This window comes from Chrysemys picta, chromosome 10 (assembly GCF_011386835.1).
Source record: "Chrysemys picta bellii isolate R12L10 chromosome 10, ASM1138683v2, whole genome shotgun sequence".
NCBI classification, from domain to species: Eukaryota; Metazoa; Chordata; order Testudines; family Emydidae; genus Chrysemys; species Chrysemys picta.
The window spans coordinates 67,412,850-67,430,613 of record NC_088800.1 but is presented as its reverse complement, the minus strand read 5'-3'; the positions used below and the strand labels follow the sequence as shown (position 1 = coordinate 67,430,613).

Genomic DNA, 17,764 nt, shown 5'->3' with positions numbered 1-17,764 from the left:
ACCACCTCATAGTTCACAGCTCCCAGCATCCCTTGAGGTTTAGCAGTTCTTTGATCCCATAGGGGATAACAAAGTTAAACAGCATACTTGTCCTACTCATGGCCAAAGTGAGAAACTACAAATATAATGCTCAAAATCTTCCACAATTTCATGTTGTGATTGTTGCTCCACTGTTTTGTCTTCCCCAAGTAGAAGATACCACTCTTAGCTGGGACCCCTGCAGTTGCTCAGTGAAGCCACACATGAGAACTAAAGGAAAGTACTGTAATATAAACCTGAATTGTATTACCTCCCACGCAGATTGTTCTAGAGGGAAGGGATTTCTGCATGGCAGACAGTGGTACCTCCGCTATGCTACCCATTAGATTCCATGGAGCTCCAGTTAAGGGGCATCTACAGAAAGCAAGGGGTGGAGTTGGGGAGAAATAGGTAGGAAAACAATACTATGGACGCACTATCCCCTCCTTGCACACAACACAGAAGATGCGTTTATGGCTTCATAGGGGATGATCCTTTAGAAAAATCAGAATTAAAATTATTAGGCATAATACAATTATACTATGCTATCAACTGCCACCTACCACACTGTTAGACTGATAAGTAAAGAACCACATTTCTTTGCAAAGGTGCAAAGAGGGATGGCAAAATAAATACCACACTTGTACTTTTTCATTTCCAACAGCAAAGAAATATCAGCTACCATTTCCGTAAATGGTGGCACAAAAATGGATTAAAAGAATCTTAGACACAGGAATAGCTCACTGAGTTTAATGCCTAGGAAACAGACAGGGAAGTACAGATTAAGACATCATTTGTCATATCCAGAGGGTGATTCAGTTAATAATTTCATATATTTAGAGGTATATGCAGTGTCATATATAATGCTAGATGAGGCAATTTGCCTGATTCAACATTGGGGCCATGGATCTATCAGAACCAAGTGTGACATAAAAGCCTGATATATATATAAAATCTAGTGTGGCTGGAGCTTTGGGGTGTTCATTTGCTAAGTATTATGTTAGGTAATCCCTGCTTTTCCCCCAAGGTACAGGAGATGTAGTTTTAAGCATCTTGGCATTAGTGGACTAAGCATGAAATCAGAAATACCTTGGGACCACACTTGTGAAGCTCAGTGCTGTCCAAGGAGCCCTTCTCTCTTCTCATATAGACAAATTGTGTCCTATTTGGCTACTCTGTGTGTGGGTGTTTCTGCTGAGAACTTGAAAATTGCTGTCCATTTTGTACAGACTTTCAGGACCCATTCCTGCTCCCAATGAAATCATGCAGACTTTTTCTATTGACTTCAGTGGCAGCTGGATTAGTTCCTGTATATCCTTTAGATGTTGTCAGAGGGAAAAAACCCTACCCTGATGTCCTTAATCAACATTTCCCCCTTTCCTATCATGCAATGCACTAATTGTCACTTTCTACCTCAGAGATGGGTGCATTTTAATTTAGCTGTGAACACTCTGGTTGTGAAATGCCTTGGTATCCCAGATACCATACAATATCAGTAGTTTGGGTGGTGTCTTATTGCAGTCTTTAAGAAATTACATTTTATTGTAGACTCCTTTGCTACCTGGTGATTTTCTCTTTCTGGGCCTGGGGAATACGAGGATTAGTAATCAGCCATCACAAAAGGCAATGTTCATGTTACAGACACATCCATCCTTCAGCAACTAAATAGAGCTGTGAAAAGGTAGCTCTTTAGGGATAAGACTGGTCTTAGTAGAAGTGACATCTAGACTGCGGAGAGTGGGGAAAAGAGACTGCAAACAGTCTAGTAGAGGCAGCTTTAACACCAAAGTAGGACTCACACAAACACTTTCATGTGTGTCATCTCACCTTTACTTGTCAAGTAATGTATCCAGCTTTAAAGAATTTTGTAGGAGGTAAGGATGGTTATCAGCAGCACAAAGGCATTTTATCCTTTTTAAATAGTCACTAAAGTAGTAAAGTATAGAAAAGATTTAGAAACTATTATTCAGATCTCATCTTAAGAGAGAGAATACCTGGACCATTGGATGTCTAGTTATTTTTGATAAATAGATTTAGGATTTACTAAGCCAAACACTGCATGTTTTTTATCTTAAGGAATGAATTTGACACAGTGTCAGTTTCCATTGGTGAGCGTGAGCCTCATGAAGTTTTGAGAGTCTGTCAAATTCTCAACCTATTTTTCAATCTTACATATCTAGTTTAAATTTGAGAATCTCTTTAATTCCAGGTTTCAGATCTATGTCCCCCCCGCTCCAAAAAGGATTTCAGTTTTAATCAATTAAAGGAAAGCTTGCATTATGTTTTATGTTAAAGACACCCCTCCCGCACCAAAAGCGAGGCTGGTTCTTTGAAAGCTAATTGAATTTTCAAACCCATATTATGTGACAGTGTTCATAATAAGACAAAATTAATTTCCCACATACCTGTCTTCCGTAGTGTACAATGTGTAGACCGGTATCAGCAGCAGCATTGATCCAACTGGCCTAATGCAGTGTTTCCCAAACTTGGGATGCCGCTTGTGTAGGAAAAGCTCCTGGCAGGCCAGGCCGGTTTGTTTACCTGCCGTGTCTGCAGGTCCAACCGATCACGGCTCCCACTGGCCGCGGTTCGCTGCTCCAGGCCAATGAGAGCTGCAGGAAGCAGTGCAGGCCTGGAGCAGCGACCCGCGGCCAGTGGGAGCCGTGATCGGCTGGACCTGCGGATGCAGCTGGTAAACAAACCAGCCTGGCCCGCCAGGGGCTTTCCCTACACAAGCGGCATCCCAAGTTTGGGAAACACTGGCTTAATGAAATACATTACCTGATTAGAAGGGTTTTCCCTCTCTATTGCTAGTGGTTGCATGATTTGTTGGCAACAGGCTAACAATCAAAACAGGTTTATTTCCATCCATTTAGCAGATCAGTGATCAGTAAGAAGCCAGTAAATCTAAATCCAGGGTGCCTCTAGAAAAGCCTATTTTAATGAAAACTTTATGAATTACACATAGGACTTTACGGTAAGTGATACAACAGGAAATGTGTGGGATGATGTCTAGGCTTTGTCTGCGCTACAGAACAAAAATGGTTACAGCTGAACAGAATTCAGTGCCTTTTGTATATGCTCCATTTACAAATAAAACATGGCTTCCCCCCTCCCACTCCAACTGCCAGCCCTGCGGGATTTCACAGGGTCCAGTCAAGTCAGTTACACCAACATTTCAAAAAGAATCCACCCCCATGAGACATCTAGGAATTGATTTTCATAGCTGCTGAGCATCCACTGCTCCCATTGACTTTAGTGACCCCTTGGGAGTGCTCAGCACCTCTAAAAATTGGGCCAGACTATCTCAGGGTAGGGCCTCAAATTATGGAGGCTTTTGAAAATCTTAGTCTCTCAGTCCATCCATTTTTGAAATGGGTATAAAACTGACCTCACAAGGCTTTCATGAGGCCCGTCAGACCTTTTATAAAGTATTTTGAGATCTTCAGATGAAAATTGCTACATTATTGCAAAATAATTCAGCACTTGTCGACTTTGGATGAATGGGGAAAGATGCAGAAGAGAACTCTACTCAATAGGTGAATAGTTTCTCATGAGTAGGAGCTCTCAGTACACTGCTTTTATATTCTTTATTTCATTTTGACACTCTGTTTGTGTAAAAGTCATGATAACCGTATGATATTTTGTGTCAAAGTTCGATCTAAAGTTATGCTTTCTTTTTAAATCCCCAAAAGTGAAAATTAAATTAGAACCCTTCTTTAAAAGGTTGCTTTAAATCTCACAGTGCTGGGGTTAAGCCAGAGAAGGACAATGAAAGTGTATGAGAGGGATTCTGATATCTCATTAGCATTTAAAATAAGGTGTGTACTGCAAGAAGTGAAATGGAGAGTTCTGGCTCAGGGAGGCAAACTCATTTAAGGGACAGATTCCAATTCCTGTACTCACCTTACTTATCAAAGTAGCTCTATTGAGTTCAGAGGGGCTATTTGTGGATTAAGGTACTATTGAATATGAGCAAGCGTATGAGAATCAGGTCCTAAGCAGAGTGTAATATCTTTAAATATCTATCTTTAAACTATTTGAATTCAGTGTACTGTGCTTATGATGTTTGTGATATGAAACAGAACAAACATACTAGCATGTCTTGATTATTTTTTAGGAGAGTATGATGGTGATTTTCCTGTGATGACACTTAAGTCAAAAGGTACTGTAGGATCTTTTGCTCTTTTGTTCTAACCAAAATCAAAACCCAAATGCAGATAAACGTTAGCAGTCTTCACCTTTGTATGATGATGCACATTGACATCAGCTGTGTGGTTTTTTCCCCCAACAATGCCAGATAGAGCAATTAGGCAAATGATGGGAATGAACCCTTTATTGTAAATATTATATAAATAGCAGCTGTTAACAGTCTGCCATTTCGGTATTGCAAAGGCTGTTCTAACTGGAGCAAATGAGTATAAGAAAAATCTCACAGGTAAGAAATCACAGACATTACTGCTTTACTCCTACACTTCTATACTGTAATAATAAGAGGCTTGGGGGGAGGGGAAGTGCAGTAACATGATTTGCAAGGCACCCAATGAATTTTCCCACTTTTTTTTTTGGCCTAAAAATTGAATTTTTCTGAAATATTAGCGATGTGACTACAACAGCTAAAATCCCCACTACAATATCTGTGGCATAAATCAAAGAGTCATATCACATCATCATGGTAACACTCTAGATAAGATTTCTGGCCTTTATGGAAGAGAAAGTTTATGTGCCCCAGAAAGCCAGGTAAGCCACTATTATGAAAAAAGTGTGTTTCTTTACTGTACCACCTCAGGGAAGAAAGACTGGTTTGGGATGCTGTTGCCTATTTTCAAAAATATAATTCTATATCATGGGCTTTCCTACTGTATGACTGGTGAGTGTAGAAGAATGACCTAGTGGTTAGGATTACTACCCTCAGTGGGCAGTTGAGCTCTTATGAAGGGGGAGACTCTTAAATGATAAAAGCAGCTATCTGGGAACAATTTCACAGGAAATTCCACAATATATGTTTTCCATTCCGAAATGGAATGAAAACAAAATATTTCAAAATTTCCCATGAGATGAAATTTTAAAAAAATCATTTCAGGCCAAAACATTTGTTTTGATTTAAAAAAAAAATCAAAACATTTGGTTCTGATTTTCATGTTTTAAAAATATTTTTATATAAAGCAATTAATTTGGTTTCAAAAAAGTATTTTCACTATGGAAAATCAAAATGTTTCGTTCTGAAAATGTTATTAAAATGGGACATTTGGACTTTATCAAAATGCTTTGTTTCATTCCCTCCCGAAACAACATTTAGTTGAAAGTGACATTTCGTTTTGACAAATACAGCAATTTTGACAAAATGACAGTTTTGACAGCTTCAACAAAAAAATCCCCCCCCCAGCCCCAGCTCTAACGACAAGCTCCTCTCTTGTGATTAAATGGAGCTTCAGCCAAGGAGACTAACTGTTCAGCCAAAGTGGCTCCTTTTCAGTTTCTGCCCTATTTTCTCTCTGTATCTATATTAAAGCTATTGAAAGGTTTCAGTTCCCAGGCGTTGGAGAGTTTTGCTTTGCTTTTGGGGTTGGAACAACCCCCAAAACAAAATGAAAATTCAGATGAAGCCTCACATGTTGCCTGACTTGGAGTGAAAAGGTCACAAAATCAGTAACCCTAGAATTCAATATGGTTTACTCCCAAAACTGTAAATCAACCAAGATTCAGTGGAAACTTGCCCTGGGTTTTGCTTAAAAACACATCCCTGCTTTGCTGAAAGGCTCAGAAATGTTGGAGAACTCTGCCCAGGTAGAGGTTTCATCATGAAAGTTTCATATGGCTCTAGTGTAAAATGACAGGCAGAAAGAAAGAAATGTGTGGGGTGAAGCTAAGGCTTTAAATTTATATTTTCCTTGCTATTGCTTAACATTGCTCTCACTTTTTAAAGTAACAACTATTGGAACTAATTTTGTAACAGTTAAGATTTAAGAAGCCAGCTGACTTCAGTTCAGAGCAGTGGTGACTAGAAGGTTCTTTGAAATTGTAGCTGTTAATAAAAAGATCAAAGGAAAACTATTCTTGCAAAAACAACTATAATAGTATTGCTGTGAGTTTAGTGCTCATTTTAATCAATACCATTCAGATTAAGAGCCTGAGGGTCAAATTCTTCTCTCAGAAGCAAATGGGGTAAATCTGGAGAGACTCCACTGATGGAACAGAGCAAAATCAACCCTATTTCAGCATAAAAAATGGTGTCTAAATTACATAAATTGTTCTGAGAGATCTGAACTGAGGCTTCTGTGTCCTTGTGTGGCTCCCCACAGCAGAACAATCAGTAACATTTGTAACTGACTAGGCCAGTGTTTCCCAAATGGTGGGTCCCAACCCACTAGTGGGTTGAGGGAAGGTACTAGATGAGTCACCACATTCCAGGCCAGATTAACCCATCTCTGGTCCCTAGACAAACATATACTTCTCCTGGGGTGGAGAGAAAGCCCTGGAAGTAGGGTGTGGTGGGATGGAAAGCAAGCCCACCGCACCAGCAGCTCCTGTCTGATGGGGCTGGGCCCAGCTCCCTCTCCAGGCCACACTAACAGTGACACTGTGACCCTGTGGACCAGGTTGCAATGCCCACAGTGAAGAGCCAGGCCCAGCCCTGTGGGACAGGAGCCACCACTATGAGGTGAGCTTGCTCTCCAACCCTCCTCTTCCCAAGGCCTCCCCTCCACAATGGGCTGGGAATAGGGTTGCGGTGCCAGAGCAGAAGATGCATATATGTAATGGTAGGTTTCAAAATAAGAACACATAGCTGGTGGGTCACCTTAGTAAAAAGTTTGGGAACCAATGAACTATGGCAGTCAGACATTTACACTTTTAACAAAAATGCACAACAGGTGTCATGATTTTTGTTTTCAGAAGTTAAACTGAAGTTTAGCATTTAGTCAAATTTTAGGATTGATGTGACAAAATTGCATGGTAAGGAATTGTCCTTGTCCTGTGAGTGTAAGAACAAATTTGTTGTTAGCTTTTTCAGTCCATAGTTAGATAACAAATACACGTTTGTGGAAACAAAAATATATTTTTAGTCATTGAAATATGTGCTGGAACAGTGTGTTATTATTATTTGAACCACAGAACTTAACATTAACATTTATAAGGATTGCTACAAACTTTTCAGATCTAGATTACTGAAGGAGGGAAGGAACAAGCACTTTTTAATAGAAATCTGGAAATCTCTTATGTTAACTATAGTAAACTTACTCCGCAGGCCATTTAGTTCCCATTGAAGTCAGTGGGAGTTTATTTCAGGCAGGACAGCAGGATTGGACTGTTAATTTGTATTTCAAATGGTAATTTTTTTGCCTATACCCTAATATGCAGGGAAGGTTGTCAGAAAACTGAGAAAAATATGTTCAAACTCTATTAATTTATTTTTTTAGTGAAACCCATCCCATGATTTGGCAGGTAATTTACTTCACAGTTGTAGATGCCATGCAAGGATAAGGGGAGAGAGATCATTATGAAACAGATTTCAAATTACAGTATACCCATTGGCTGGAATTTTCAAAGGAGCCTAAGGGAACTGGGTGCCTAATTCCCTTATGTACCTTGGAAAACCTAACCCATTGCCATGTGCTTAGAGCAGGGAAGTGGAAATCTTTTTATTTTGTGCTCAGATTTTCACTCACTATTTGACATTGAGTAACAACCTCGCTGTGCTTAAATTTTGCCTTTTATAAAATGTGAATAGTACAAGGCTCGTGTGAGGCTTAATGCATTGCTGTCCATCAACAGATTTCAAATCCTCTGACAAAAGCTACTATTTTATTAGTTTAACACAGTGCAGCATAATTTGCTTCCAGGAAGTCAGAGTCTCTTGATTATGAAAAATCTGTGTTCAATGCACTGGTTTCCTAACATTGGTTGCAACTGAGATATATTTGTAATTTATTAATCTCAAAATAGTATACAATGTATGTAGCCAGTATACTTCGATTGGTAAATAAGGATGTCACCACTGCATTACTTTGTAAAATAATATTGTTAACACTGTAATTTAAAATTATGTAAACCTGTGTGGCTTATTATAAAAATACCTTTTGAAAAGAAGTTGTTTTACATGTCCATAGAGAGAAACCTGTTTGATCTTACAAAGTGTTTGGAAAAGAATAAGAAAAAAAAATACCAGAAATAATTAGTCCCTTTGGTGTTTATAGTTCTTGGCACATGTTCAGAAGAGGGGCACTTCTGCTTCTGGACATGTGGATAGTCTCAAGCTCCAGTGATTTGCTACCTACCAAGCAAGGTGCCATGGAAAATCTCATTCATTATGTCTAGTGCCTGAGGAGTTAATCAAATTCTGTCTCAGAATTACCAGCCAAGCAGCAGACTTCACTGTCTGCAGTGGGTGCAGAGAACATTGCGGAGACTGCAGGCTCTAGTTACCAAGTCTAATTACATTCATATTCTAAAATATTCTTACTGTATTTCAAAACCAAACATTCTCTGGCCTCTTGAGCATTTCAAAAGCTGTCATAAAAGTAATCAATAGAACAGGAGAAGAGCTTGGGCCTACATATTTATGTTTAATCATTTTTCATCACATGAAAGTAGCATTTTATTTTATTGGAAAACAGAATGCAGTCTTGTGTCTGGAGGTGGACAAGCTCCTTTCAAACAGCGTCTGTGGAGGAGAAGAAGGATTGGATATGTCTTTTTATGCTTGGTCTCTCTCCAGATCAGTATGAGAAATGAGTAAACTGATAAAGTGGTACAGTATGTTAGAAGAGGAATAATAGAGCCACATAAGTAGGATTACCAGCCCTGTGAGATTCATTTACATCCAATTCTGAGCATTGAGCATTTTTTATATATATATATATATAGTTGCTTACCAAACATCCCTATCACTAATAAGGATCACAGAAAATAATCTGCGGCCATAATATGCTATCTTTCTTTGCAGACTGTTACAAATAAACTGGTGGGAGAGAAAAGGCAGAGTAGAAAATGCTGATAAATGTGTGTGTGTGGGGGGGGGGGGGGGCGGGCGCGGAAATCAATCTTTTGCAGTCCATGGGCTGAATTCTCAGTTCTAGCCAAGCTGTGCTCAGTACAATAATGGAAATGGAGGGAGGCAAAGGTGACTTTAAGCCACTTTTCGCTTTCTGTATTCTCAGTCTAGCTCACAACTGCTCTAACTTATGCTCAGCCGCAACAAAGCCAGCAAGAAGTCATTCCACAGATGGCAACAGCTGGTGAGCAGTGAGCTGCCACAGCCATACTTCCTCCCTTTGGCAACACTGCATCCGTAAAGACACATCCTATCCTCCTTTACCTCTACAACCACTGTTTGAAAGGAGCTTGTCTACTTGCAGACATGAGACTGCATTCTGGTTTCCAGGTCCCCCTATGCCAGACAATTACAAAGGTGGGCCAACCAGAGCTGTTATACTGGCTGTATGCTGTCTGGGGAACCCCTGCATGCACTGTTCTCTGGGTATTAGTTCTATCTGCCTGGATGTAAAAAAGAATTGAGCCCTATTTTTCTAAAAAGTTATTTTTAAAGTTCATCCACTGAACTCAGTGAAGCTGAACCAAACTGTAATTTTGTCTTTTCCCCCAGCACAGGAAACATTAAATTACTATAGGGTTGATTCAGCACAGGAAACATTAAATTACTATAGGGTTGATTCTTTGCAGAATTAAGTCTGCATTAGTTTTCATATGAACTCTGGTAAAAGCCCCTAAAAAGAACAGGACTCAAGTAGTTTGGCAACTTCTAAACACAATGTTTTAGCTTCAGCTCAGACAAGTAAACAGTGGCAGTCACAATATTTAACACTAGATCAATTTGACTGTGTTACAATAACTCGCAGTAACATATAAGCCAAGACAGGATTCTAATATCTCCTTAGGCTCCTCACTATGAAGTCTTCCCTTGAGCCATCTCATGGGGACATTCCAACTTCTTTACTAGGAGAGGTATGCAAGGTTTCCCATCTTAGTGTTCGATGGCTGTGAGTAACTACACAATAGCTCAAATCAAAGACCACAGGTAGAAGAAAGCAAGCCCCAAAACAGTTTTACCAGTGTACATAGGCTAAGACTTACTAATAGGAAGGTGCACATTGTCTGTTACTCATTATACCAAACTGAATCACTTCCTGTCCTCCCTCTCATTTGTTGTTCTCTCCCTACGTGTTATCTCTAGTCTTAAATTCAAAGTGCAAGTTCTTGGGAGCTGGAACTGTTTTCTTCCATGCCTCATACGATGTCTTCAGGGATCTAGGATTTCACCCATACTATTTAGCTCATAAGCAACATATTGTCTAAAATACATAATCACATAATTTTGGATTGAGAACAAATATGCAAAAATTGAATTTTGTTCACGGACAATTCACAAACAAAAGGAGGACACATTTGGTAAATAGCTTGTCCAGTTCTACTCCCTTTCATAGGCATAGGCAAATAAACCCTCCTCCTTCCTTAATAAAAAGATAAACTATCTTTAAAAGTAACAGTGGTCACCAAGAGTAGCCACTCCAGTTAAGGATGCAAAATGTTTCTCATTAAAACCCCTAGTTCTCAGGCACTCAGATTTCTGAAAACAAAAAACCCAGCTTTTTAGGGGAAATTGTCCATGTTTCAACATATAGTTTCCTCAGATATAATAAGCTATCATTAAGTTTATGGGTACACTAAGAGAGGAAGAATGGTGAAGTGGTTAGGGCACTACCTGAGGACCCAGGAGACAGAGATTCAATTCCCTGCTCTGACACAGACTCCATGTGTGACCTTGGGCAAGTCACATAGCCTCACTGTAGCTCAGTTCCCCCTCTGTAATGGAGATAATAGCATTTCCCTACCACACGGGGCATTGTGAGGATAAATACATTACAGACAATGATACATTCAAATACTACAATGGTGGGGGCCACAGAAGTACCATAGACTACCCTAAGTTAAAAGGTAAAAACCTTACAAAAATGTTGAACTGTCAAAATTCATCTAATTAACCATTAATACCGGAGACAGGAAAAGCAAAGGGGTGACTCTCAGAATTAAAACTCTTATTGTACATAGTCATTATGCAATTCTGAGATTCCAATTCTTTTCTCTCTCTCTCTCTGTGCTAATATGACAGTGATATCTTTAAATCCTATTTTACTGACTTGCATACAAAATATACTCAATACAAATGAATTTACAGGGCCTTTCATCTGAGAGCTCAATGCACTCTACAAATAGCAATTAATCCTAGGAACACCTCTGAGGAGGTAGTTAAGGATTAACAGTCCATTTTAGAGCAAGGGAAATGCAGGCATGCAAAGGTTAAGTGATTTCCCAAGATCATGTAGCAAGTCAGTGGCAGAATCCGGAGCAAAATCCCAGATCTCCTGGTACCCTACTGTGTGCACAAAGGGAAATAAGACCTTTGCAGTGATAGGTTAAAATAAAGAAGAACCCACCCAGGTATACTCAACAGGCAGTTTTCAAAGATGACTGCACAAGTATCCATATACTGTGTACATGCTTTATTTTTGGCTCGATATGAAAGCACCTCTCCTCCTTCTCCCCCTTACCTCCCAATAAGAAAGGGGAGGGCTAGAAAGTATAGTGAATATGTATACTGAAAGTATACTGAATAGTGAATATGTTTCTGCACTAGATTAGCATCAGGTGTTGGCATGTTAGGGGTAGCATAGTTGGGTTGCAGTTATAATATATTTGGAAATATTCAGTGGCTCTCAGTTTCATGCTTCTGCCCTGTTGGTGTGCACATTTTGAGGTGGAGAGATAGAACATTCAGGAATATTGGCCTCTAAGAGTTGCCAAAAGATTTTTTACACCATTTATCCTTCTTTTTTTGTCTGTGTTTATTGAGGCAGATTTCTTTGTTGTTGTTTTTTTAAAGAAGCCTACTTTAAACAGATGGAAAATGGGATTTACAAGACTAGCTTTGAACGTCAATGTCTTTCACTGTGCAATCAAACACACTGCTGACATGTCACAGTTATACACAGCATTAACAGCTGAAAATGGGATTTTGAGGGATGCAGGGATGGCTCTGTATCCATAATACATTTATCCCAAAGTGCACTCATGCATCTACTATATTTAGGTAGTTTTAAATCTGATTTAGATGTACAACAATCAAATTGGAGAAAGAACAGTTCAGCCATACAAAGCTGTGATGTCTAATTTACAAAGAGTCACAATAGAAAAGTGTTAACCATTTAAATGGCTACCCCTCCAACCCCACCCCACCAAGTGTCAAACCCTCCCATGGTAAAACGAACAGAAGGATAATAATCTATGGGAGCTTTAGATGGAAGGGATTGGGAATGCAGATAAAGAAAGATTCTTCAAATTTTGGAGGTTGTACTTCTAAGTATGTGAAGGTAAAGGAAGTTCCAACTTACAGATCTAAGATTAGCTGCAAGTTCACTGGCTCTCCCACCCTTAGCAGCACATCAACATTCTATTGTTCCACACACACAGATAAACTAGCAGAAGTACCTGGGGACTGGGCTTCACAGAGTGACTTCCAAGTGATCTCTCTAACCTACGAAGCCCCAACTGCAAAGAGGTATCCAGATGGGGTTTTGACAGGCTCTGGGAAATAGGAGGAGCTGTCCCCCTTCCAAAAGTTTAGGAGATTAATTTTTATTCTGTTTTGGTCCCCTTTACACCTCATAGCAGAAGGTCCATGAACTCCAAGGCCCCATAAATCCACACCTGGGGCAAAGAAATGAGAAAGAGGGACAAGTTTACACCATAACTGCATCTTAAGTAAACCAGAAAGAGTTAACCATTTCATATAACAGGATGATTATTCATATAGGCCTCACATTCTTACTCAACTTGGGGCTTGATTGCACCACGTAGGAACCATACCACCCCAGGTACAGCATGACCACGGCTGCACTACTTCAGGGAGTGCAGCATACCCTCCCATCTCCACTCAGCAGGTTCTGAAGGCCAGCACATGTGTTAAGGGATGGGGCCAAGGACCTCTCTCTCCTTGTCCTCTTTGGGTGCCTTGCATCCAATGGTGTATGGACAGGAGAAGCCCCTGTACTTCTCTAGTCCGGGGATTACAATTGTGTCTGGCTGTCATGCATACTGTAACGGGGTCAGCACCCGCCTCTCAGGCGTGCCCCCTTTTCTCTGGCTGATACACCTGCAATCAATCTTTTTCCTGGGGCGGCACTCACCTCTTGCAGGCAGCCCCCCTTTGGTTGGTTGGGTGTCAGCCTGCTTTTGTTTTTAGTTCTTTCCACGGGGTGGCACTCACCACTCGCAAACATCGCCTGGCTGATGGTTCTCTTGGTGGGTCTTCAGCGACTCAGCCCTCCGACCGAGCTGTCTACACTGTCTCCCCTTCCGGGGTATACAATCGCAAGTTCTTATCATGGACCTGGTATGGGACCATAGCTCTTAGGCTTCTTCCCAGAGGCACTGCCTTCTTCAACCACCCAGCTGGGGCCCATCTCGGTACCCACAGCTGGTGGTGTTTCAGCAGGCCTCCCTGGGTTCAGTCTTCAACCAGACCAGCGGGGCTCATCTTGGTACCCTTGCCTGGTCTGGCCAGGTCCTGGGCTCAGCCTGCCTGCACTGACCTTTTCATGGTCTTGCTGCTACTCTATCCAGCCAGCCAGCCAGGCACCCGGTCTTCAGCAGCCTTCCCTGGGCTTCAGTCCTGTCTGCAGTGAGCTTTCTGCAGTGAGATGTCCATGGTACTGCTGCATTTGCAGCCAGCCAGTCACCTAGTCTTCACTCTTTGAGCTCCACCCAGCAACTTAACTTCTGCCCTCTGCTGCTTCTCTTGTATAGGGCCCTTCTGGCCCTGGATTGGCTGCTCCATCAGCCCCTTGGATTGGCCGCTCCTCTGCAGCCACTCTAGGCTGCCTGGAGGAATTCTTGCTGCTCTTTTCTGTGGCGGGGTGATGCAGGGCCACAAGGCCTCCAGCAGGGGGCCTCCAGATCTAGTCCACGCTGCCATATATACACACAGGAAAAGGTTTGGACTAGTTCTGTCCTCTACTTTCATGCACACCAATAGGTCAGTCAGTCAGAATCTGGCCCATTGACTTTGTGCTACACATGAAACAGCTCTGATCAAGTACCATTTCCTTCCAACTTCTCTTCCCCCTGCCTTAGAGAAGGAACAAGAAGTCAAACTGTAGTTGCAAAGATGATAAAAATATAAGGGGGATTTTAGTGACCATACAACACCAACAAAAATTGACAGGGCTAAAATAATAGGCATATTCATAAACTGGAATCATTTATATTGATAACTCCTTTTGTTAAAATTGGCTACAAAATTCAAATAAACTCCTACTGTATGTGTGAGGCTGCATAGGTTGATAATAAGTTTCTATACAAAAAGAACGCTTAGGTCTAATTTAATAAAAATCAGTTTTGGTATTTTTGCTTTTTCAAAATGAAGCTGACATGCAGTATGTTTGTTAATAGTGACAAAGGTTTATCAGGTTTATTTCATTAAGTAATGAAAATGTGATCCACTTGACACACAGTGGAAATAAATATGAAGGATTTTTAATAAAAAATGCAAACCCAATATGATTTGAACGCAATATCTTTTGAAATTTATAAAGACAGATATTTTATGTATTAGGGTGGAAAGTCTACAATTAAAAAAGATCTGGGAATTTATAGATGTTAAATTAGCTTTTAAGAAATAATGTTGTTCTACAAATATTATAGAAACACAATATTTTAGTACTAGCCACAGAGGTAAGAAGAAAATGTGTTTCCCTAACTTGTTTCTAGATTCTGCTTTACCTTGGGCATGTTATGTAATCCCTCCATGCCTCCATTTTCCTACCTGTAAGATGGGTTCAATAATACCTATATCTGACAGGTAAAGAGAAGTCCAGTTTTCTCTGTAACTAGAGCTGGTCAAAAGTTGGTTTTCATTCCACAGGAAATTCTGCAATTAAAAAATTTGGTTTCACCCTGGATTGGGGCAGAAAGTTGTAATCTGGGAATATTTCTCAAAATGAACTATTCTAAAAATATTTCTTTTCAACTTTATTGAAACATCTCATTTTGATAATATCAAAATGTTTCATCTCAACTTCATTGTTTTTACTTTTACATATTATAACAAAAGTCTAAACAAAATGTGAAAATTTCGACATTGAGCCATTCCTGAAAAAATGTTTTGATTATGTTGAATCAACATTTTCTGATGGTAAATTGTTCTGTCACACAATTTGCAACCAACAATACTCTAATTCTAATTTCTTCTTTCTAGTTGCTCACAACTTTCTCAAATAAATTATTTGGGGGTGAAATTGTGGGTGTTTGGTTTCAGCCTGACGGTGAATAGTCTTTGGAAAAGTTTGAGCAAAAATTATTCAGCTGTTTTTTTGAGTTATTCAAGTGAGAGTGGGAGGAACAGGGTATAATACACATTTTCCCCATATACGTAGGCACTCTCATTTCAGCATTTCTTCACTATCAAAAGATGCTATCAACACTGATCATATTGATAGTGAGAGGATGAACTAGAAGATTGAATATAGACAGAAATTTCATAGTATTTAACATAGCAGGGAAGAACGAAAGTACAATCACGTCTCTTCCTTCAAAGACATTCTAGACAGCTTTCAAAATGGGTTAAATGACCGAATGAACTGAGAAATGAGACACAGAATTTAAGCTTTCAAAATAGGATAGGAATTGAATGGTAGCTGTAGCATAAACTGGGAGAGTCTTACGGCTTTGTAGACCTCACATCATAAAGAACATCCGTGACAACTCTAAATTTTCTCAAAAGATGAACCAACAGTAATTTTCAGCTGCCTTTGAATTTTTCATACTGAATAGCAGAAGCTATCTTCAGATGCATGCACTGTGGGCCATGATGAAAGAAAACCAAGAAAGAGGCAAGAGTCCTAGGCAGCTTCCTAAGGCTTCTTTACAAAATCAAAGTGTTAGGCACATGTGGGAATCTCTCAGAGGACAGCCATGAGTGATTTGATTAGTACAGGTTCAAATGCCAACTTTCCCATGCTATCTCAGCAGCCTAAAGCAAATCAAATGCAGTCATTCCCCAGTGCTGCCAATTTCACCCATTTACTTCTCACTGGCTAACTTTTGCAAATTGAACTTTGCTGTTACCTTGATTCTCAGATTTCCAGCCGTTAGTTTTGTAAAACTCTAGAAAGTCTCACTGGATTTAGTTAGCTGAAATACTTAACAAAATGGAACTGTATTTGCAGAATCTATTTATTTGGCCTTCGAGATCAACCAATAAAATAGCTGCAAATTTTACACAGAATACATATAACTTGTATAAGGGCAAAATAAAACCACCAGACACCTCATATTCACAGCACTTTCTAGGCTTTGCTCTCCCCACCTCTAGCTTTTGCAATGGGAGCCTGTTTTAGATTAAACAATTGAACTATTAGGGCTACAATGGTAACACAATTTACTGTTGTGTGAGAACATTTATCTTAATATATCTAGAGATCTGAGTAATAGATCTTGTATCTGACAGAAATCTGAATGTAGGCACTGCTCCAGCATGAAAGATATGGCCAACAAAAAGAGTATGAAGAAAAAGAAATCAAGGAATTAAGGTTGTCTCTTTGGGGCATTGCTTACTTAGCCAAGAGAAGATCTGGAAGTGGGTAGTATTAACCTTGGAATACTCCATTAGAATTATACCTAAAACTGGAGCTCAGAAAACTATTCACAGAGAACATACTTATTCAGGGCCAGATTTCTGATATCCATGGCTCCAGTTTAGAAGCCATTTCTTTCACAAGTTCTACAATTGACTTAAGTGGAAGTACCAATGAAGTTAAAGGTACTATTCATTGTGAATAAGTCTATTGCAATCTAGTCCTATATGATGTTAACGTCTTTTTTCCCCCCAGTTCATTCATTATTTACAAATAGACAGATTTTATTAATTTGATAAATATTATTTAGTGAATGGCCTTTGCAAACATTTTCACCCAGATTGCTCATAAATTGTGTGTCATGATTATTACTTTGATCATTTACTATTCCTAATTCATTACTTAGTTGTGATTGATCACCTAAGACATTGCCTATATGACAGAAGTTGCCCCAGTTTAACTACATAGATCTAGCTAAATGGATCTGAACCCATACTTTAACCCATATTTAAATCAGTTTATCATAATCTGGTAATTTTCCAATGAAAATTAAATCAATTTAAACATGGAACTGTTGTGTCTACATTGGGAGTTTGAACCGGTTTAATTAGATTGATTTAAAATTGTTTAAACTGGTGGGACTTTTCTCATATAGACAAGGCCTAAGTCATATGGTAGTGATTCCTGCTCCCTGACTGGCTAACTCAAATCTACCAGTATGGCCACATAAAAGTATCTGGTGTGAATACTCATGCAAATACATATTTGCTAGCACAAGTGCTCATGAGAAGCTAATAAGAGGGGCTGCGTATCCATCAATGTGAAACTGCAGGGTTTTTTTTTTCCTAACAAATACGGATGAAGACTGTTTTGCAATAAATAGGACTGTCCATATTTAGACTGACAAAAGTCATTCAGAAACAAAGTAAATGTAATTTCCTGGCTGTTTAGATCACAGATTTGTAAAAGGAAGAAAACTCTAGCAAGTCTTCTTTGTAATATATTACAGCTTTATCAGTAATTGCATTCGCACATCGTGTATTGAAATTAGAACAGGCTATTATCTACATTCTGTATTTTAATTAAAAGGGAAGACA

General features: G+C 39.5%; 1 protein-coding gene and 1 long non-coding RNA gene across 6 annotated transcripts in view; one reads left to right on the top strand and one right to left on the bottom strand.

Moving 5' to 3' along the window:
• Nucleotides 1-17,764, top strand: part of SHISA9 (shisa family member 9) — a 261,033-nt gene that overhangs the window by 237,681 nt on the left and 5,588 nt on the right. Inside the window, exon 4 of one of the 2 annotated variants that reach the window (XM_005307587.4) lies at nucleotides 4,139-4,183. The exons of the other annotated variant lie outside the window; for it this stretch is intronic. Within the exon in view, the coding sequence (XP_005307644.2) occupies nucleotides 4,139-4,183 (45 nt within the window). The remainder of the gene's footprint in view (nucleotides 1-4,138; nucleotides 4,184-17,764) is intronic. 2 annotated transcript variants of the gene reach the window in all.
• Nucleotides 8,889-17,764, bottom strand: part of LOC135974055 (uncharacterized) — a 70,939-nt gene continuing 62,063 nt past the window's right edge. For 2 of the 4 annotated variants that reach the window (XR_010591177.1, XR_010591175.1), the window contains one exon: nucleotides 8,889-14,161. This is a non-coding gene — a long non-coding RNA (uncharacterized LOC135974055). Of the gene's footprint in view, nucleotides 14,162-14,857; nucleotides 14,963-17,764 lie in introns of all 4 variants that reach the window. The other 2 variants (XR_010591176.1, XR_010591178.1) reach the window with 2 other exon arrangements.